The 22,761-nt window shown below is 46.6% G+C and overlaps 1 protein-coding gene across 4 annotated transcripts in view; it reads left to right on the plus strand.

Moving 5' to 3' along the window:
* tbc1d23 (TBC1 domain family, member 23) overlaps positions 1-22,761 on the plus strand; it is a 57,164-nt gene that overhangs the window by 32,373 nt on the left and 2,030 nt on the right. Inside the window, exons 9-18 of one of the 4 annotated variants that reach the window (XM_036977160.1) lie at positions 325-468; positions 665-757; positions 6,200-6,370; positions 6,491-6,533; positions 6,652-6,737; positions 12,235-12,374; positions 13,315-13,359; positions 15,539-15,627; positions 20,139-20,274; positions 20,633-20,827. In XM_036977160.1, the coding sequence (XP_036833055.1) occupies positions 325-468; positions 665-757; positions 6,200-6,370; positions 6,491-6,533; positions 6,652-6,737; positions 12,235-12,374; positions 13,315-13,359; positions 15,539-15,627; positions 20,139-20,274; positions 20,633-20,827 (1,142 nt within the window). The remainder of the gene's footprint in view (positions 1-324; positions 469-664; positions 758-6,199; positions 6,371-6,490; positions 6,534-6,651; positions 6,738-12,234; positions 12,375-13,314; positions 13,360-15,538; positions 15,628-20,138; positions 20,275-20,632; positions 20,828-22,761) is intronic. The other 3 variants (XM_036977209.1, XM_036977245.1, XM_036977292.1) reach the window with 3 other exon arrangements.

The raw sequence follows: 22,761 nt of genomic DNA on the forward strand, positions 1-22,761 counted from the left end.
GGGTCATGTTAAGTTGCTAGCTTTCATAATGTATGTAGCAGTATGTCTCTGTGTGTGTAAGAGAACCAGACGTTGACTCTCTGTGTGTGTGTAGGAGAACCAGACGTTGACTCTCTCTGTCTATAGGAGAACTAGACGTTGACTCTCTCTGTCTATAGGAGAACTAGACGTTGACTCTCTCTGTCTATAGGAGAACCAGACGTTGACTCTCTCTGTCTATAGGAGAACCAGACGTTGACTCTCTCTGTCTATAGGAGAACCAGACGTTGACTCTCTCTGTCTATAGGAGAACTAGACGTTGACTCTCTCTCTCTGTGTCTGTAGGAGAACCAGAACTTGTTTGGGTCCAGCCTGGTGGCACTGAAGGAGGAAGACATGGATCTGAGTCAGGCTCTCTGTCTCCCTGTGTCTGTCCCTGAGATACTGCAGGCCAACCAGCTGCAGCCTGTGAGTAACAGCACCCCTGAGGTGTGTTCAAGGCATTCATTTTCGGTGAACATGTTACTGTAGTGACAGTTTTAGTTGGACTGAAAATGTTAGTGGAAAATCAAATGGCTAATTACTGTAAGGATTAATGTAGCATTTTAGTAGCAATAACCAAACTACAAATTACTTTGATATTCCTACTACATGTAATAGAAATGTCTCTATCGACCTGTCCCAGGAAGGGGTTCGGTTCTTTGTGGTGGACTGTCGACCTGCTGAGCAGTACAACGCTGGACACCTCTCTACTGCCTTCCACCTGGACTCAGACTTGGTGAGACCTTGGGGGGGGGGGGGGACTGGAGACTAGGGGGAGGAGAATGGGGACTGGAGACTAGGGAGAGGAGAATGGGGACTGGAGACTAGGGAGAGGAGAATGGGGACTGGAGACTAGGGAGAGGAGAATGGGGACTGGAGACTAGGGAGAGGAGAATGGGGACTGGAGACTAGGGAGAGGAGAATGGGGAGAGGGGACGGTAGAGGAGAATGGGGAGAGGGGAATGGGGAGAGGGGACGGTAGAGGAGAATGGGGAGAGGGGACGATGGAGGAGAATGGGGAGGGGGGACGATGGAGGAGAATGGGGAGGGGGGACGATGGAGGAGAATGGGGAGGGGGGACGATGGAGGAGAATGGGGAGGGGGTACGAAGGTGGAGGAGAATGGGGAGGGGGGACGATGGAGGAGAATGGGGAGGGGGGACGATGGAGGAGAATGGGGAGGGGGGACGATGGAGGAGAATGGGGAGGGGGGACGATGGAGGAGAATGGGGAGGGGGGACGATGGAGGAGAATGGGGAGGGGGGAACGAAGGTGGAGGAGAATGGGGAGGGGGGACGATGGAGGAGAATGGGGAGGGGGGACGATGGAGGAGAATGGGGAGGGGGGACGATGGAGGAGAATGGGGAGGGGGGACGATGGAGGAGAATGGGGAGGGGGGACGGTAGAGGAGAATGGGGAGAGGGGACGGTTGGGGAGAGGGAACGGCAGAGGGGACGATTGGGGAGAGGGGACGGAGGAGGAGAATGGGGGGAGGAGGAGAATGGGGCGAGAGGACGGCAGAGGGGACGATTGGGGAGAGGGGACGGCAGAGGGGACGATTGGGGAGAGGGGACGGAGGAGGAGAATGGGGCGAGGGGACGATTGGGGAGAGGGGACGGCGGAGGAGAATGGGGAGAGGGGACGGCGGAGGAGAATGGGGAGAGGGGACGGCGGAGGAGAATGGGGAGAGGGGACAGCGGAGGAGAATGGGGAGAGGGGACGGCAGAGGGGACGATTGGGGAGAGGGGACGGATGAGGAGAATGGGGCGAGGGGACGATTGGGGAGAGGGGACGGCGGAGGAGAATGGGGAGAGGGGACGGCGGAGGAGAATGGGGAGAGGGGACGGCGGAGGAGAATGGGGAGAGGGGGGAGAGGATTGAACTGCCCCACAATCCAAAGTACTAAGGTTGATATAGTATACTATTAAAGTATTCACACATCAAATTTTATTTGTCACATGCTGAATACAACAGGTGTAGTAGACCTTACAGTGAAATGCTGAATACAACAGGTTTAGTAGACCTCACAGTGAAATGCTGAATACAACAGGTGTAGTAGACCTTACAGTGAAATGCTGAATACAACAGGTGTAGTAGACCTCACAGTGAAATGCTGAATACAATAGATGTCGTAGACCTCACAGTGAAATGCTTAATACAACAGGTGTGGTAGACCTTACAGTGAAATGCTGAATACAATAGATGTAGTAGACCTTACAGTGAATATATATATATATATATATATATATATATATATATATATATATATATATACTGCTCAAAAAATAAAGGGAACACTTAAACAACACAATTTAACTCCAAGTCAATCACACTTCTGTGAAATCAAACTGTCCACTTATAGGAAGCAACTCTGATTGACAATACATTTCACATGCTGTTGTGCAAATGGAATAGACAACAGGTGGAAATTATAGGTAATTAGCAAGACACCCCCAATAAAGGAGTGGTTCTGCAGGTGGGGACCACAGACCACTTCTCAGTTCCTATGCTTCCTGGCTGATGTTTTGGTCGCTTTTGAATGCTGGCGGGGCTTTCACTCTAGTGGTAGCATGAGACGGAGTCTACAACCCACACAAGTGGCTCAGGTAGTGCATCTCATCCAGGATGGTACATCAATGCGAGCTGTGGCAAGAAGGTTTGCTGTGTCTGTCAACGTAGTGTCCAGAGCATGGAGGCGCTACCAGGAGACAGGCCAGTACATCAGGAGACGTGGAGGAGGCCGTAGGAGGGCAACAACCCAGCAGCAGGACCACTACCTCCACCTTTGTGCAAGGAGGAGCACTGCCAGAGCCCTGCAAAATGACCTCCAGCAGGCCACAAATGTGCAAGTGTCTGCTCAAACGGTTAGAAACACTCCATGAGGGTGCTATGAGGGCCTGACATCCACAGGTGGGGGTTGTGCTTACAGCTCAACACCGTGCAGGACGTTTGGCAGAGAACACCAAGATTGGCAAATTCGCCACTGGCACCCTGTGCTCTTCACAGATGAAAGCAGGTTCACACTGAGCACGTGACAGAGTCTGGAGACACCGTGGAGAACGTTCTGCTGCCTGCAACATCCTCCAGCATGACCGGTTTGGCGGTGGGTCAGTCATGGTGTGGGGTGGCATTTCTTTGGGGGGCCGCACAGCCCTCCATGTGCTCGCCAGAGGTAGCCTGACTGCCATTAGGTACCGAGATGAGATCCTCAGACCCCTTGTGAGACCATATGCTGGTGCGGTTGGCCCTGGGTTCCTCCTAATGCAAGACAATGCTAGACCTCATGTGGCTGGAGTGTGTCAGCATTTCCTGCAAGAGGAAGGCATTGATGCTATGGACTGGCCCGCCCGTTCCCCAGACCTGAATCCAATTGAGCACATCTGGGACATCATGTCTTGCTCCATCCACCAACGGCACATTGCACCACAGACTGTCCAGGAGTTGGCGGATGCTTTAGTCCAGGTCTGGGAGGAGATCCCTCCCACGTGGAGGCCACACACACTGCTGAGCCTCATTATGACTTGTTTTAAGGACATTACATCAAAGTTGGATCAGCCTGTAGTGTGGTTTTCCACTTTAATTTTGAGTGTGACTCCAAATCCAGACCTCCGTGGGTTGATAATTTTTGTATGATTTTGTTGTCAGCACATTCAACTATGTAAAGAAAAAGTATTTAATAAGAATATTTCATTCATTCAGATCTAGGATGTGTTATTTTAGTGTTCCCTTTATTTTTTTGAGCAGTGTGTGTGTGTGTATAATATATACAGTGCCTTGCGAAAGTATTCGGCCCCCTTGAACTTTGCGACCTTTTGCCACATTTCAGGCTTCAAACATAAAGATATAAAACTGTATTTTTTTGTGAAGAATCAACAACAAGTGGGACACAATCATGAAGTGGAACGACATTTATTGGATATTTCAAACTTTTTTAACAAGTCAAAAACTGAAAGATTGGGCGTGCAAAATTATTCAGCCCCCTTAAGTTAATACTTTGTAGCGCCACCTTTTGCTGCGATTACAGCTGTAAGTCGCTTGGGGTATGTCTATCAGTTTTGCACATCGAGAGACTGAATTTTTTTCCCATTCCTCCTTGCAAAACAGCTCGAGCTCAGTGAGGTTGGATGGAGAGCATTTGTGAACAGCAGTTTTCAGTTCTTTCCACAGATTCTCGATTGGATTCAGGTCTGGACTTTGACTTGGCCATTCTAACACCTGGATATGTTTATTTTTGAACCATTCCATTGTAGATTTTGCTTTATGTTTTGGATCATTGTCTTGTTGGAAGACAAATCTCCGTCCCAGTCTCAGGTCTTTTGCAGACTCAGGTTTTCTTCCAGAATGGTCCTGTATTTGGCTCCATCCATCTTCCCATCAATTTTAACCATCTTCCCTGTCCCTGCTGAAGAAAAGCAGGCCCAAACCATGATGCTGCCACCACCATGTTTGACAGTGGGATGGTGTGTTCAGCTGTGTTGCTTTTACGCCAAACATAACGTTTTGCATTGTTGCCAAAAAGTTCAATTTTGGTTTCATCTGACCAGAGCACCTTCTTCCACATGTTTGGTGTGTCTCCCAGGTGGCTTGTGGCAAACTTTAAACGACACTTTTTATGGATATCTTTAAGAAATGTCTTTCTTCTTGCCACTCTTCCATAAAGGCCAGATTTGTGCAATATACGACTGATTGTTGTCCTATGGACAGAGTCTCCCACCTCAGCTGTAGATCTCTGCAGTTCATCCAGAGTGATCATGGGCCTCTTGGCTGCATCTCTGATCAGTCTTCTCCTTGTATGAGCTGAAAGTTTAGAGGGACGGCCAGGTCTTGGTAGATTTGCAGTGGTCTGATACTCCTTCCATTTCAATATTATCGCTTGCACAGTGCTCCTTGGGATGTTTAAAGCTTGGGAAATCTTTTTATATCCAAATCCGGCTTTAAACTTCTTCACAACATTATCTCGGACCTGCCTGGTGTGTTCCTTGTTCTTCATGATGCTCTCTGCGCTTTTAACGGACCTCTGAGACTATCACAGTTTAGGTGCATTTATACGGAGACTTGATTACACACAGGTGGATTGTATTTATCATCATTAGTCATTTAGGTCAACATTGGATCATTCAGAGATCCTCACTGAACTTCTGGAGAGAGTTTGCTGCACTGAAAGTAAAGGGGCTGAATAATTTTGCACGCCCAATTTTTCAGTTTTTGATTTGTTAAAAAAGTTTGAAATATCCAATAAATGTCGTTCTACTTCATGATTGTGTCCCACTTGTTGTTGATTCTTCACAAAAAAATACAATTTTATATCTTTATGTTTGAAGCCTGAAATGTGGCAAAAGGTCGCAAAGGTCGCGAATACTTTCGCAAGGCACTGTATATATACCTACCTACCTACCTACCTACCCGGTTAAATAAAGGTCAAATAAAAAACATTGAATGTCTGAGCGCAATACAAGGAGCCGACCCTTTTGTGACCAAAAACAGCATTGCAACATGGTGCTACGCTCCAAATCGTCCGTCTCCGTAGGGTATAAACGGGCGTCTCCGTAGGGTATAAACGGGCCGTCTCCGTAGGGTATAAACGGGCCGTCTCCGTAGGGTATAAACGGGCCGTCTCCGTAGGGTATAAACGGTCCGTCTCCGTAGGGTATAAACGGTCCGTCTCCGTAGGGTATAAACCGTCCGTCTCCGTAGGGTATAAACCGTCCGTCTCCGTAGGGTATAAACGGGCCGTCTCCGTAGGGTATAAACGGGCCGTCTCCGTAGGGTATAAACGGGCCGTCTCCGTAGGGTATAAACCGGCCGTCTCCGTAGGGTATAAACGGGCCGTCTCCGTAGGGTATAAACGGGCCGTCTCCGTAGGGTATAAACCGGCCGTCTCCGTAGGGTATAAACCGGCCGTCTCCGTAGGGTATAAACGGGCCGTCTCCGTAGGGTATAAACGGGCCGTCTCCGTAGGGTATAAACGGGCCGTCTCCGTAGGGTATAAACGGGCCGTCTCCGTAGGGTATAAACAAAATGGCACCCTTTTCCCTATATAGTGCACTATATGGTCTCTGGTCAAAAGTAGTGCACACTATATAGTGAATAGGGCTCTGGTCAAAGTGTGCACACTATCGGGAATAGGGTGCCATTTGGAACTCAACCTTAACCTTTCATCTGTTGCTGTGTGTCTCTAGATGCTGCAGAATCCGTCAGAGTTCAGCCTATCGGTGAAGTCCCTCCTGGAGGCCCAGAAACAGAGTCTAGAGTCTGGCTCCATCGCTAGTGGAGAACACCTCTGCTTCATGGGTTCAGGGAGGGAGGAGGAGGACATGTACATGAACATGGTGCTGGCACACTTCCTACAGGTAGGAGAGTAGTATTTCAAAATAGACAGTGATTCATCCTACATCTTGTTGGGAATTAGATGCATACGTGTTATTACAATTCAACCTCTGTCAGTGCTAATGAGGGGTTTTCTCTCACAGAAAAACAAAGAATACGTCAGTATCGCTAAAGGTGGTTTTATGGGTGAGTGTTATTCTTAACATTTTAAACAATTCATATAAATAAATTAATAGACCTACTTATTTTGTCTTGATGGGTGCAAACCTAAATGAAATAGTGTCTATCCTGTTGTGTTGTCCAGCCCTGCAGCAGCACCTAACAGACATCAATGTGGAGGGACCAGACAACTATGTCCACTGGATAGTCAGCACCTCTGGATCAGCTGAAGTGAGTTCACTGGAGCAAGTCTGTCAAGGGACTGGAGCTAGTCATAGTAGCCACTGTCAAGGGAGGATTACACTGGAGCTAGTCATAGTAGCCACTGTCAAGGGAGGATTACACTGGAGCTAGTCATAGTAGCCACTGTCAAGGGGGGATTACACTGGAGCTAGTCATAGTAGCCACTGTCAAGGGAGGATTACACTGGAGCTAGTCATAGTAGCCACTGTCAAGGGGGGATTACACTGGAGCTAGTCATAGTAGCCACTGTCAAGGGAGGATTACACTGGAGCTAGTCATAGTAGCCACTGTCAAGGGAGGATTACACTGGAGCTAGTCATAGTAGCCACTGTCAAGGGAGGATTACACTGGAGCTAGTCATAGTAGCCACTGTCAAGGGGGGATTACACTGGAGCTAGTCATAGTAGCCACTGTCAAGGGAGGATTACACTGGAGCTAGTCATAGTAGCCACTGTCAAGGGAGGATTACACTGGAGCTAGTCATAGTAGCCACTGTTAAGGGAGGATTACACTGGAGCTAGTCATAGTAGCCACTGTCAAGGGAGGATTACACTGGAGCTAGTCAGTAGCCACTGTCAAGGGAGGATTACACTGGAGCTAGTCATAGTAGCCACTGTCAAGGGAGGATTACACTGGAGCTAGTCATAGTAGCCACTGTCAAGGGAGGATTACACTGGAGCTAGTCAGTAGCCACTGTCAAGGGAGGATTACACTGGAGCTAGTCATAGTAGCCACTGTCAAGGGAGGATTACACTGGAGCTAGTCAGTAGCCACTGTCAAGGGAGGATTACACTGGAGCTAGTCATAGTAGCCACTGTCAAGGGAGGATTACACTGGAGCTAGTCAGTAGCCACTGTCAAGGGAGGATTACACTGGAGCTAGTCAGTAGCCACTGTCAAGGGAGGATTACAATGGCGCTAGTCAGTAGCTACTGTCAAGGGAGGATTACACTGGAGCTCATCATAGTATTCACTGTCAAGGGCGGATTACACTGGAGCTAGTCAGTAGCCACTGTCAAGGGAGGATTACACTGGAGCTAGTCATAGTAGCCACTGTCAAGGGAGGATTACACTGGAGCTAGTCATAGTAGCCACTGTCATGGGAGGATTACACTGGAGCTAGTCATAGTAGCCACTGTCAAGGGAGGATTACACTGGAGCTAGTCATAGTAGCCACTGTCAAGGGAGAATTACACTGGAGCTAGTCATAGTAGCCACTGTCAAGGGAGGATTACACTGGAGCTAGTCAGCCACTGTCAAGGGAGGATTACAATGGTGCTAGTCAGTAGCTACTGTCAAGGGAGGATTACACTGGAGCTCATCATAGTAGCCACTGTCAAGGGAGGATTACATTGGAGCTAGTCATAGTAGCCACTGTCAAGGGAGGATTACACTGGAGCTAGTCATAGTAGCCACTTTCAAGGGAGGATTACACTGGAGCTAGTCATAGTAGCCACTTTCAAGGGAGGATTACACTGGAGCTAGTCATAGTAGCCACTTTCAAGGGAGGATTACACTGGAGCTAGTCATAGTAGCCACTGTCAAGGGAGGATTACACTGGAGCTAGTCAGTAGCCACTGTCAAGGGAGGATTACACTGGAGCTAGTCATAGTAGCCACTGTCAAGGGAGGATTACACTGGAGCTAGTCATAGTAGCCACTGTCAAGGGAGGATTACACTGGAGCTAGTCAGTAGCCACTGTCAAGGGAGGATTACAATGGCGCTAGCCAGTAGCTACTGTCAAGGGAGGATTACACTGGAGCTCATCATAGTATTCACTGTCAAGGGCGGATTACACTGGAGCTAGTCAGTAGCCACTGTCAAGGGAGGATTACACTGGAGCTAGTCATAGTAGCCACTTTCAAGGGAGGATTACACTGGAGCTAGTCAGTAGCCACTGTCAAGGGAGGATTACACTGGAGCTAGTCATAGTAGCCACTGTCAAGGGAGGATTACACTGGAGCTAGTCAGTAGCCACTGTCAAGGGAGGATTACACTGGAGCTAGTCATAGTAGCCACTGTCAAGGGAGGATTACACTGGAGCTAGTCAGTAGCCACTGTCAAGGGAGGATTACACTGGAGCTAGTCAGTAGCCACTGTCAAGGGAGGATTACAATGGCGCTAGTCAGTAGCTACTGTCAAGGGAGGATTACACTGGAGCTCATCATAGTATTCACTGTCAAGGGCGGATTACACTGGAGCTAGTCAGTAGCCACTGTCAAGGGAGGATTACACTGGAGCTAGTCATAGTAGCCACTGTCAAGGGATGATTACACTGGAGCTAGTCATAGTAGCCACTGTCATGGGAGGATTACACTGGAGCTAGTCATAGTAGCCACTGTCAAGGGAGGATTACACTGGAGCTAGTCATAGTAGCCACTGTCAAGGGAGAATTACACTGGAGCTAGTCATAGTAGCCACTGTCAAGGGAGGATTACACTGGAGCTAGTCAGCCACTGTCAAGGGAGGATTACAATGGTGCTAGTCAGTAGCTACTGTCAAGGGAGGATTACACTGGAGCTCATCATAGTAGCCACTGTCAAGGGAGGATTACATTGGAGCTAGTCATAGTAGCCACTGTCAAGGGAGGATTACACTGGAGCTAGTCATAGTAGCCACTTTCAAGGGAGGATTACACTGGAGCTAGTCATAGTAGCCACTTTCAAGGGAGGATTACACTGGAGCTAGTCATAGTAGCCACTTTCAAGGGAGGATTACACTGGAGCTAGTCATAGTAGCCACTGTCAAGGGAGGATTACACTGGAGCTAGTCAGTAGCCACTGTCAAGGGAGGATTACACTGGAGCTAGTCATAGTAGCCACTGTCAAGGGAGGATTACACTGGAGCTAGTCATAGTAGCCACTGTCAAGGGAGGATTACACTGGAGCTAGTCAGTAGCCACTGTCAAGGGAGGATTACAATGGCGCTAGTCAGTAGCTACTGTCAAGGGAGGATTACACTGGAGCTCATCATAGTATTCACTGTCAAGGGCGGATTACACTGGAGCTAGTCAGTAGCCACTGTCAAGGGAGGATTACACTGGAGCTAGTCATAGTAGCCACTTTCAAGGGAGGATTACACTGGAGCTAGTCATAGTAGCCACTGTCAAGGGAGGATTACACTGGAGCTAGTCATAGTAGCCACTGTCAAGGGAGGATTACACTGGAGCTAGTCAGTAGCCACTGTCAAGGGAGGATTACACTGGAGCTAGTCATAGTAGCCACTTTCAAGAGAGGATTACACTGGAGCTAGTCATAGTAGCCACTGTCAAGTTAGGATTACACTGGAGCTAGTCAGTAGCCACTGTCAAGGGAGGATTACAATGGCGCTAGTCAGTAGCTACTGTCAAGGGAGGATTACACTGGAGCTCATCATAGTATTCACTGTCAAGGGCGGATTACATTGGAGCTAGTCATAGTAGCCACTGTCAAGGGAGGATTACACTGGAGCTAGTCATAGTAGCCACTTTCAAGCAAGGATTACACTGGAGCTAGTCATAGTAGCCACTTTCAAGGGAGGATTACACTGGAGCTAGTCAGTAGCCACTGTCAAGGGAGGATTACACTGGAGCTAGTCATAGTAGCCACTGTCAAGGGAGGATTACACTGGAGCTAGTCATAGTAGCCACTGTCAAGGGAGGATTACACTGGAGCTCATCATAGTATCCACTGTCAAGGGCGGATTACACTGGAGCTAGTCAGTAGCCACTGTCAAGGGAGGATTACACTGGAGCTAGTCATAGTAGCCACTTTCAAGGGAGGATTACACTGGAGCTAGTCATAGTAGCCACTGTCAAGGGAGGATTACACTGGAGCTAGTCATAGTAGCCACTGTCAAGGGAGGATTACACTGGAGCTAGTCATAGTAGCCACTGTCAAGGGAGGATTACAATGGCGCTAGTCAGTAGCTACTGTCAAGGGAGGATTACACTGGAGCTCATCATAGTAGCCACTTTCAAGGGAGGATTACACTGGAGCTAGTCATAGTAGCCACTGTCAAGGGAGGATTACACTGGAGCTAGTCAGTAGCCACTGTCAAGGGAGGATTACAATGGCGCTAGTCAGTAGCTACTGTCAGGGGAGGATTACACTGGAGCTCATCATAGTATTCACTGTCAAGGGCGGATTACATTGGAGCTAGTCATAGTAGCCACTGTCAAGGGAGGATTACACTGGAGCTAGTCATAGTAGCCACTTTCAAGCAAGGATTACACTGGAGCTAGTCATAGTAGCCACTTTCAAGGGAGGATTACACTGGAGCTAGTCAGTAGCCACTGTCAAGGGAGGATTACACTGGAGCTAGTCATAGTAGCCACTGTCAAGGGAGGATTACGCTGGAGCTAGTCATAGTAGCCACTGTCAAGGGAGGATTACACTGGAGCTAGTCATAGTAGCCACTGTCAAGGGAGGATTACACTGGAGCTAGTGTTAGTAGCCACTGTCAAGGGAGGATTACACTGGAGCTAGTCAGTAGCCACTGTCAAGGGAGGATTACACTGGAGCTAGTCAGTAGCCACTGTCAAGGGAGGATTACACTGGAGCTAGTCATAGTAGCCACTGTCAAGGGAGGATTACACTGGAGCTAGTCATAGTAGCCACTGTCATGGGAGGATTACACTGGAGCTAGTCATAGTAGCCACTGTCAAGGGAGGATTACACTGGAGCTAGTCATAGTAGCCACTGTCAAGGGAGGATTACACTGGAGCTAGTCATAGTAGCCACTGTCAAGGGAGGATTACACTGGAGCTAGTCAGCCACTGTCAAGGGAGGATAACAATGGTGCTAGTCAGTAGCTACTGTCAAGGGAGGATTACACTGGAGCTCATCATAGTATTCACTGTCAAGGGAGGATTACATTGGAGCTAGTCATAGTAGCCACTGTCAAGGGCGGATTACACTGGAGCTAGTCAGTAGCCACTGTCAAGGGAGGATTACACTGGAGCTAGTCATAGTAGCCACTTTCAAGCAAGGATTACACTGGAGCTAGTCATAGTAGCCACTGTCAAGGGAGGATTACACTGGAGCTAGTCAGTAGCCACTGTCAAGGGAGGATTACACTGGAGCTAGTCATAGTAGCCACTTTCAAGGGAGGATTACACTGGAGCTAGTCATAGTAGCCACTGTCAAGGGAGGATTACACTGGAGCTAGTCAGTAGCCACTGTCAAGGGAGGATTACATTGGAGCTAGTCATAGTAGCCACTGTCAAGGGAGGATTACACTGGAGCTAGTCATAGTAGCCACTTTCAAGGGAGGATTACACTGGAGCTAGTCATAGTAGCCACTGTCAAGGGAGGATTACACTGGAGCTAGTCATAGTAGCCACTGTCAAGGGAGGATTACACTGGAGCTAGTCAGTAGCCACTGTCAAGGGAGGATTACACTGGAGTTAGTCAGTAGCCACTGTCAATCTGTCTTTTTGATAAAAACATGCTGAAAATTTCAGGAGCTCATGATCTCTCTCGCTCCCCCCCCCCCACCCACAACAGGGAGAGGCTTTGAGCACCACAGGGGATAAAGGAGTCAAGTCTCTGGTCAACAAGATGACCTTTGCCCTCAAGTCCAAGTCTGTCATAGCGAAGGAGAAGATGATCAGCTTTATGGAGAACACGGCTACACCTGTAGACAGGTAATATCCTGTCCTTCCATGCTCTGTCTGTGTTAATATGACAGGTAATAAATATCATTCCATGCTCAGGACTCATCTCTCACATAAATAATACAAATTATTCAGATCAGGGAATAATTATGGACTCCACTCCTCTAATTCAATGTTATTAAATCATTATTAATGATCCTTTACTAATTTAGTGCAAAAGTATTAATCTGTGCCATAGTTGACCCCTCTTCGCCGTGCCTTAGTTGACCCCTCTTCGCCGTGCCTTAGTTGAACCCCTCTTCGCCGTGCCTTAGTTGAACCCCTTATCGTCGTGCCTTAGTTGAACCCCTCTTTGCTGTGCCTTAGTTGACCCCTCTTCGCCGTGCCTTAGTTGAACCCCTCTTCGCCGTGCCTTAGTTGAACCCCTCTTCGCCGTGCCTTAGTTGAACCCCTCTTCGCCGTGCCTTAGTTGACCCCCTCTTTGCTGTGCCTTAGTTGACCCCTCTTCGCCGTGCCTTAGTTGAACCCCTCTTCGCCGTGCCTTAGTTGAACCCCTCTTTGCTGTGCCTTAGTTGACCCCTCTTTGCCGTGCCTTAGTTGAACCCCTCTTCGCCGTGCCTTAGTTGACCCCTCTTCGCCGTGCCTTAGTTGAACCCCTCTTCGCCGTGCCTTAGTTGAACCCCTTATCGTCGTGCCTTAGTTGAACCCCTCTTTGCCGTGCCTTAGTTGACCCCTCTTCGCCGTGCCTTAGTTGAACCCCTCTTCGCCGTGCCTTAGTTGAACCCCTCTTCGCCGTGCCTTAGTTGAACCCCTCTTCGCCGTGCCTTAGTTGAACCCCTCTTCGCCGTGCCTTAGTTGAACCCCTCTTCGCCGTGCCTTAGTTGACCCCTCTTCGCCGTGCCTTAGTTGACCCCTAATCTCGTGCATAAATTTAACCCTTCATCATTGTGCCTTGTGTATTCCATGCTAGAATGTCTTTCACTCTCCCCTGGCCAGAGAAGGGGGTCCCTGACCGGTAAGACTCTTCCAGCAGCATGATGGCCTCTGTGGCCCCATCTCATTCCTGCTCTGTCTCTCGCAGCCTACTTATTGCCTCGGGGACCAGAGGGCACTTGTTATGGAGCCGAGAGCTGTACCACGACCACACTAACGCATCCCCCCTAACATACTGCTCCCATCCCTTACTCACACCATGTATCCAGTCCACATTCTGGCTCCTAGATGAAGTACTGCTCTCTGATCACTCTGTCACCTGTTATAGTCGCTATGCTCTGTGTCACCTGTTATAGTCGCTATGCTCTGTGTCACCTGTTATAGTCGCTATGCTCTGTGTCACCTGTTATAGTCCCTATGCTCTGTGTAACCTGTTATAGTCCCTATGCTCTGTGTCACCTGTTATAGTCGCTATGTCACTGTATGTAGGTCACTGTCTGTTGTTGCTCCTTCTAGTCTAACTATATGAGTTGTCTGCAGTGGTCCTTGGATCTTTGCCTCGCCACTGTTTGCGTTGACACTCTAAGTGTGTGATACTATTTCACTGTTCTCCAAGGTGAGAGCCGGGGCTGTGTGGTTCACTGTTCTCCAAGGTGATAGCCGGGGCTGTGTGGTTCACTGTTCTCCAAGGTGATAGCCGGGGCTGTGTGGTTCACTGTTCTCCAAGGTGATAGCCGGGGCTGTGTGGTTCACTGTTCTCCAAGGTGATAGCCGGGGCTGTGTGGTTCACTGTTCTCCAAGGTGATAGCCGGGGCTGTGTGGTTCACTGTTCTCCAAGGTGATAGCCGGGGCTGTGTGGTTCACTGTTCTCCAAGGTGATAGCCGGGGCTGTGTGGTTCACTGTTCTCCAAGGTGATAGCCGGGGCTGTGTGGTTCACTGTTCTCCAAGGTGATAGCCGGGGCTGTGTGGTTCACTGTTCTCCAAGGTGATAGCCGGGGCTGTGTGGTTCACTGTTCTCCAAGGTTATAGCCGGGGCTGTGTGGTTCACTGTTCTCCAAGGTGAGAGCCGGGGCTGTGTGCTTCACTCTTCTCCAAGGTTATAGCCGGGGCTGTGTGGTTCACTGTTCTCCAAGGTGAGAGCCGGGGCTGTATGGTTCACTGTTCTCCAAGGTGAGAGCCGGGGCTGTGTGGTTCACTGTTCTCCAGGGTGAGAGCCGGGGCTGTATGGTTTACTGTTCTCCAAGGTGAGAGCCGGGGCTGTGTGGTTCACTGTTCTCCAGGGTGAGAGCCGGGGCTTTATGGTTCACTGTTCTCCAAGGTGATAGCCGGGGCTGTGTGGTTCACTGTTCTCCAAGGTGATAGCCGGAGCTGTGTGGTTCACTGTTCTCCAAGGTGATAGCCGGAGCTGTGTGGTTCACTGTTCTCCAAGGTGATAGCCGGGGCTGTGGCTGTATATCTACTGTATGTGCCTCTATTGCCCTGAATATCACCACTAATAAATTACGCTGTAATTGTAGAACCACTGCTTTAACTGGTTTCTTATTCCTCTAATAGTAACATAGCTGCCTGACTAATCCCAGATGGCTTTAACTGGTTTCTTATTCCTCTAATAGTAACATAGCTGCCTGACTAATCCCAGATGGCTTTAACTGGTTTCTTATTCCTCTAATAGTAACATAGCTGCCTGACTAATCCCAGATGGCTTTAACTGGTTTCTTATTCCTCTAATAGTAACATAGCTGCCTGACTAATCCCAGATGGTTTTAACTAGTTTCTTATTCCTCTAATAGTAACATAGCTGCCTGACTAATCCCAGATGGCTTTAACTGGTTTCTTATTCCTCTAATAGTAACATAGCTGCCTGACTAATCCCAGATGGCTTTAACTGGTTTCATATTCCTCTAATAGTAACATAGCTGCCTGACTAATCCCAGATGGCTTTAACTGGTTTCTTATTCCTCTAATAGTAACATAGCTGCCTGACTAATCCCAGATGGCTTTAACTGGTTTCTTATTCCTCTAATAGTAACATAGCTGCCTGACTAATCCCAGATGGCTTTAACTGGTTTCTTATTCCTCTAATAGTAACATAGCTGCCTGACTAATCCCAGATGGCTTTAACTGGTTTCTTATTCCTCTAATAGTAACATAGCTGCCTGACTAATCCCAGATGGGCCGTGCGTGTGGCTGTTCGTGCTTCATGTAGGGGGGCAGGAATGAAGAACAACCCTCTGACTTGTTTGTCTCTTCTATATAACAGACATGTGAGCAGTAGTGACCGGGTTGGAAAACCTTACAGAGGAGTGAAGCCAGTGTTCAGCATCGGTGATGAGGAAGAGTATGATACAGGTAACTATTGTGAAATACATCTACAATACTACTACTACAACAATAAATACTACTACAGTACTACAATCAATATTACTACATTAGTAATACCTTACTACAATTAATACTACTACAATACTACACTACCTCAAACAATACTACGTCATTAATACTACATCACTAATACATAACTACAATTAATATTACTACAATCCTATACTGCTACACTCAATACTACTATACTACTACAATCAATAGTACTACAATCAATATTACTACATTACTACAATTCATAATACTACAATACTACACCACCTCAATCAATACTACTTCATTAATACTACATTACTAATACATAACTACAATTAATAATACTACAATACTATACTGCTACAATCAATACTACTACTCTAGTCAACACTACTATATTAGTAATACATTAGTAATACAGTACTACAATTAATACTACTACAATACTACACTACCTCAATACTACTACATTATAAATACAGTACTACAATTAATACTATACTACTACAATCAATGCTACTACAGTACTACTTCTACAATCAATACTACTACAATAGTAATACAGTACTACAATTAATACTACTACAATACTACACTGCCCCAATCAATATTACCGCAGTATTGCTATAATACTTAAATACTACTACAATACTTTAGTATTACAATCAATACTACAGTGCTACAATCAATTATACAATACTGCTACAACCCTGTAACCCCAATCAGTCGTCCCTTCAGACTAGTTCTCCTCTCCACCTATAGACCTGACTCACCAATAGGGCTGTTACGGTGACCGTATTACCGCCACACCGGCAGTCACGCGTCATGATAGCAGTCAAATTCTACGTGACCATTTAGTCACGGTAATTAAGCTTCTCCAGGGCTCTGATGCTGCTGTCATTAGTAGCCTACACAAACCTTCCAACTGCCTAGTACTCAGCTCTCTATTGTCCCTCTAATCACTCTGACATTAATGCAAATGTATTCGAAAATCTAATCCAGCATTTCATGAGAGCCCATGAGCTCATGTTGCACAAAATTTCTATGGGCTATGCAATTGCGTGAGAAAACAGAGTGATGGCCTCTATTAAAAAGAGGAGGATCCCATCAGCTTTCTATAGGCTGTATTTATTTCTCAACTTTGCTAATATTAATCACATTGCTTCTCTTTACAACAGGAGTATAGCTTCTCTTTACAACAGGAGTATAGCCTACCTATCTGACATGTAAATTAACCACGGGAAAAGCATCCTTCATTCGCTATTTCAGTGCATAGATGACATATTTTTTTCCCCTGCCCCTGTTTCGACAGCTGCATGATAATGGTCCATTCTAAATCAAAACTAATTTCACACATATATTATTTAGTACAGTTGAAGTGGAAAGTTTACATCCACTCAGGTTGGAGTCATTAAAACTCGTTTTTCAACCACAACACATTTCTTGTTAACAAACTATAGTTTTGGCAAGTCGATTAGGACATTGACACAAGTCATTTTTCCAACAATTGTTTACAGACCGAACTCACTGTGTCACAATTCCAGTGGGTCAGAAGTTTACATACACTAAGTTGACTGTGCCTTTAAACAGCTTGGACAATTCCAGAAGATGATGTCATGGCTTTAGAAGCTTCTGATCGGCTAATTGACATCATTTGAGTAAATTGGAGGTGTACCTGTGGATGTATTTCAAGGCCTACCTTCAAACTCAGTGCCTCTTTGCTTGACATCATGGGAAAATAAAAAGAAATCAGCCAAGACATCAGAAAAACAATTGTAGACCTCCACAAGTTTGGTTCATCCTTGGGAGCAATTTCCAAACATCTGTACAAACAATAGTACGCAAGTATAAACACCATGGGAACACGCAGCCGTCAAAATGGCTTAAGGACAACAAAGTCAAGGTATTGGTGTGGCCATCACAAAGCCTTGACCTCAATCCTATAGAAAATGTGTGGGCAGAACTGAAAAGCGTGTGCGAGCAAGGAGGCCGACTAACCTGACTCAGTTACACCTGCTCTGTCAGGAGCAATGGGACAACATTCACCCAACTTATTGTGGAAAGCTTGTGGAAGGCTACCCGAAATGTTTGACCCAAGCTACCAAATACTAATTGAGTGTATCTAAACTTCTGACCCACTGGGAATGTGATCATTCTCTCTACTATTATTCCAGCTTGTGTGCTTTTTTTTGCGACTTTTCCAAATCATATTTGCACACCTCATGCCCACAGGCCTATATGTTTTGATAAGGTTAGTATCACACCTCATGCCCACAGGCCTATATGTTTTGATAAGGTTAGTATCACACCTCATGCCCACAGGCCTATATGTTTTGATAAGGTTAGTATCACACCTCATGCCCACAGGCCTATATGTTTTGATAAGGTTAGTATCACACCTCATGCCCACAGGCCTATATGTTTTGATAAGGTTAGTATCACACCTCATGCCCACAGGCCTATATGTTTTGATAAGGTTAGTATCACACCTCATGCCCACAGGCCTATATGTTTTGATAAGGTTAGTATCACAACTAAAGTGGCCAAATAACTTATTTTAAAATGAAGCACGTTAATCCGCTTTACAAGGGGTGTAGAGCCTAACTGGCATACATATCAGTGCGTGAGTTTCAAGTTTGGGGAAGAAAATGTTCACCATAAAAATGCACCTTTTACAATAAAAGCATTACATGCATAAATGCATTTGTGGCTATTTTTGGAATGTTTTTTTCCCCGCTAATGGAACATTCACACTTATAGCCTACTACCATGTGTGCATTGTCAACCGTTGTACTATGGGGGATAGTAGATTTACAGAGACTAGTACTTTTGCTGTTCGTTATGCCTACTCATCTTCAATTATGAGGATGAGCGTGGTTGCATCCCCGACGTGTCTGTCTTCACTTGTAGCCTGTGAGAAAGACCCTATCATGTGTGGGAGAGCCATTTGAGTGAGAGGTGCTTTGAAGTTTGCAGCCTGGAGAGGGGAATTATAATGATTATATTCAGCCCAAGGGAAAAACGGCCACTAGCCACAAAAGGCATGGATTTTTTTTAGGAGGCATTAGGGCCACACAAAGGGAATGCAGGCGGATCATTTGAGGCATTATCAAGTGCTTGTCAAATTGTGAATGAGAGACTGATGACGTGTGTACAGCCTGCACAATAAACGATACAGAGCTCATGCCTTTCATAAGACCTTTGTCAAATCATCAGTAGAGTCTCAACAGCTAATGGAGATCCTAATAAAATACCATTCAGCCTTTGTATCACAACTAAAGTTACATAAATAACTGTAAATGAAGCGTATAGGAGGACCAGTTCCTTTGTTAACCGCTCAACACAAGAATGTGCCCTCAAATCCTTTGGAGAAAATATCATTTTTATTTATTTTTACAGCTATAGTGCATTCGGAAAGTATTCAGACACTTGACTTTTTCCACATTTTGTGACGTTACAGCCTTATATACCTTATATAGACAGGGTCTGAATACTTATGTAAATAAGACGTTTCTGGGGTTTTATACATTTGCAAAAATGTCTCGCATTGTCATTATGGGGTATTGTGACGTCATTATGGGGTATTGTGATGGTATTGTGACGTCATTATGGGGTATTGTGACGTCATTATGGGGTATTGTGATGGTATTGTGACGTCATTATGGGGTATTGTGATGGTATTGTGACGTCATTATGGGGTATTGTGACGTCATTATGGGGTATTGTGACGTCATTATGGGGTATTGTGACGTCATTATGGGGTATTGTGACGTCATTGTGGGGTATTGTGATGGTATTGTGACGTCATTATGGGGTATTGTGATGGTATTGTGACGTCATTATGGGGTATTGTGACGTCATTATGGGGTATTGTGATGGTATTGTGACGTCATTATGGGGTATTGTGACGTCATTATGGGGTATTGTGATGGTATTGTGACGTCATTATGGGGTATTGTGACGTCATTATGGGGTATTGTGACGTCATTATGGGGTATTGTGATGGTATTGTGACGTCATTATGGGGTATTGTGTGTAGGTTGATGAGGATTTTTTGTTTTCATCCATTTTAGAATAAGGCTGTAACATATAACAAAATGTGGAACAAGTCAAGGGGTCTGAATACTTTCTGAATGCACTTGAATGTTCAAATGTATTCTTCATAATATAAAATAATTCCACGGAAGGTCAGTGGCTTGTAGGCTGTGTGTGGAAGACAGCAGATGCTAAATGTGAATGTTAATTAATGGTCAATTTGCCTTGAGACCAGCAGTTATTTGCTTGACAATCACCGGCTGATTAAATTTCATTACCGCCACAGCCCTACTCACCTCTAGTTCAGTGGTTCCCAAACTGTGAATCGGGGCCCACTTGTGGGTCACCCTGATGGGGGGGGTTGCGACTCAACAGACACCTCAATTGGGAACCCCTGCTCTAGTTGACTAAAACTATTGATCTAGTTTGATCTCTATGGCTGTATCCCCCTCTGTCTCGCTGTTCAGATGAGATTGACAGCTCGTCCATGTCGGATGATGACAGGAAGGAGATCGTAAACATCCAGACGTGGATGAACAAACCAGACGTGAAGCACCATGTTCCCTGTAATGAGGTCAAGGAAACCGGACACATGTTCCCCAGGTGAGATTCCTGTTACAATAGACGCATGTTTCTAATGGTTCCTGTTTCTAATGGTTCCTGTTTCTAATGGTTCCTGTTTCTAATGGTTCCTGTTTCTAATGGTTCCTGTTTCTAATGGTTCCTGTTTCTAATGTAACGTGGTTCCTGTTTCTAATGTGACGTGGTTCCTGTTTCTAATGTGACGTGGTTCCTGTTTCTAATGTGAAGTGGTTCCTGTTTCTAATGGTTCCTGTTTCTAATGGTTCCTGTTTCTAATGGTTCCGGTTTCTAATGTAACGTGGTTCCTGTTTCTAATGGTTCCTGTTTCTAATGTGACGTGGTTCCTGTTTCTAATGTGAAGTGGTTCCTGTTTCTCCAGTCACCTGTTGATCACAGCTACCCACATGTACTGTCTGAGGGAGATCGCGTCCAGGAAGGGTTTTGCCTATATCCAGTCCAGACAGGCCCTCAACAGCGTGGTCAAGATCACCTCCAAGAAAAAACACCCAGAACTCATCACCTTCAAGTTCGGCAACAGCAACACTGCTGGAATAGAGATCTCTGCTGTGGAGAGGTATTGACTAACTGACTGTATGGGTACCGGCTATCTCTCTGACTAGACTAAATAATAATTAAACTAATATGTGCACCTGAACACTTTAAAACACAGTGCATGTTATGGCCTGACTAACTTTACTACATCCTAACTGGTTCTTCTCTTCTATCAGTATACCAGTCTCTGTGCTGTCTGTATACCAGTCTCTGTGCTGTCAGTGTACCAGTCTCTGTGCTGTCAGTATACCAGTCTCTGTGCTGTCAGTGTACCAGTCTCTGTGCTGTCAGTATACCAGTCTCTGTGCTGTCAGTGTACCAGTCTCTGTGCTGTCAGTGTACCAGTCTCTGTGCTGTCAGTATACCAGTCTCTGTGCTGTCAGTGTACCAGTCTCTGTGCTGTCAGTATACCAGTCTCTGTGCTGTCAGTGTACCAGTCTCTGTGCTGTCAGTATACCAGTCTCTGTGCTGTCAGTGTACCAGTCTCTGTGCTGTCAGTGTACCAGTCTCTGTGCTGTCAGTATACCAGTCTCTGTGCTGTCAGTGTACCAGTCTCTGTGCTGTCAGTATACCAGTCTCTGTGCTGTCAGTGTACCAGTCTCTGTGCTGTCAGTATACCAGTTTCTGTGCTGTCAGTATACCAGTCTCTGTGCTGTCAGTATACCAGTCTCTGTGCTGTCAGCGTACCAGTCTCTGTGCTGTCAGTGTACCAGTCTCTGTGCTGTCAGTGTACCAGTCTCTGTGCTGTCAGTATACCAGTCTCTGTGCTGTCAGCGTACCAGTCTCTGTGCTGTCAGTATACCAGTCTCTGTGCTGTCAGTGTACCAGTCTCTGTGCTGTCAGTGTACCAGTCTCTGTGCTGTCAGTGTACCAGTCTCTGTGCTGTCAGCGTACCAGTCTCTGTGCTGTCAGTATACCAGTCTCTGTGCTGTCAGTGTACCAGTCTCTGTGCTGTCAGTGTACCAGCCTCTGTGCTGTCAGTGTACCAGTCTCTGTGCTGTCAGTGTACCAGTCTCTGTGCTGTCAGTGTACCAGTCTCTGTGCTGTCAGTGTACCAGTCTCTGTGCTGTCAGTATACCAGTCTCTGTGCTGTCAGTGTACCAGTCTCTGTGCTGTCAGTGTACCAGCCTCTGTGCTGTCAGTGTACCAGTCTCTGTGCTGTCAGTGTACCAGTCTCTGTGCTGTCAGTGTACCAGTCTCTGTGCTGTCAGTGTACCAGTCTCTGTGCTGTCAGTGTACCAGTCTCTGTGCTGTCAGTGTACCAGTCTCTGTGCTGTCAGTGTACCAGTCTCTGTGCTGTCAGTATACCAGTCTCTGTGCTGTCAGTGTACCAGTCTCTGTGCTGTCAGTGTACCAGTCTCTGTGCTGTCAGTGTACCAGTCTCTGTGCTGTCAGTGTACCAGTCTCTGTGCTGTCAGTATACCAGTCTCTGTGCTGTCAGTAGAACAGTCTCTGCTCTCTCAGTATAACAGTCTCTGCTCTGTCAGTATAACAGTCTCTGCTCTGTCAGTATAACAGTCTCTGCTCTGTCAGTATAACAGTCTCTGCGCTGTCAGTATAACAGTCTCTGCTCTGTCAGTATACCAGTCTCTGCTCTGTCAGTATAACAGTCTCTGCTCTGTCAGTATAACAGTCTCTGCTCTGTCAGTATAACAGTCTCTGCTCTGTCAGTATACCAGTCTCTGCTCTGTCAGTATAACAGTCTCTGCTCTGTCAGTATAACAGTCTCTGCTCTGTCAGTATAACAGTCTCTGCTCTGTCAGTATACCAGTCTCTGTGCTGTCAGTATAACAGTCTCTGCTCTGTCAGTATAACAGTCTCTGCTCTGTCAGTATACCAGTCTCTGCGCTGTCAGTATACCAGTCTCTGTGCTGTCAGTATAACAGTCTCTGCTCTGTCAGTATAACAGTCTCTGCTCTGTATAACAGTCTCTGCTTTGTCAGTATACCAGTCTCT

This window comes from Oncorhynchus mykiss, chromosome 1 (genome assembly GCF_013265735.2).
Source record: "Oncorhynchus mykiss isolate Arlee chromosome 1, USDA_OmykA_1.1, whole genome shotgun sequence".
NCBI classification, from domain to species: domain Eukaryota; kingdom Metazoa; phylum Chordata; class Actinopteri; order Salmoniformes; family Salmonidae; genus Oncorhynchus; species Oncorhynchus mykiss.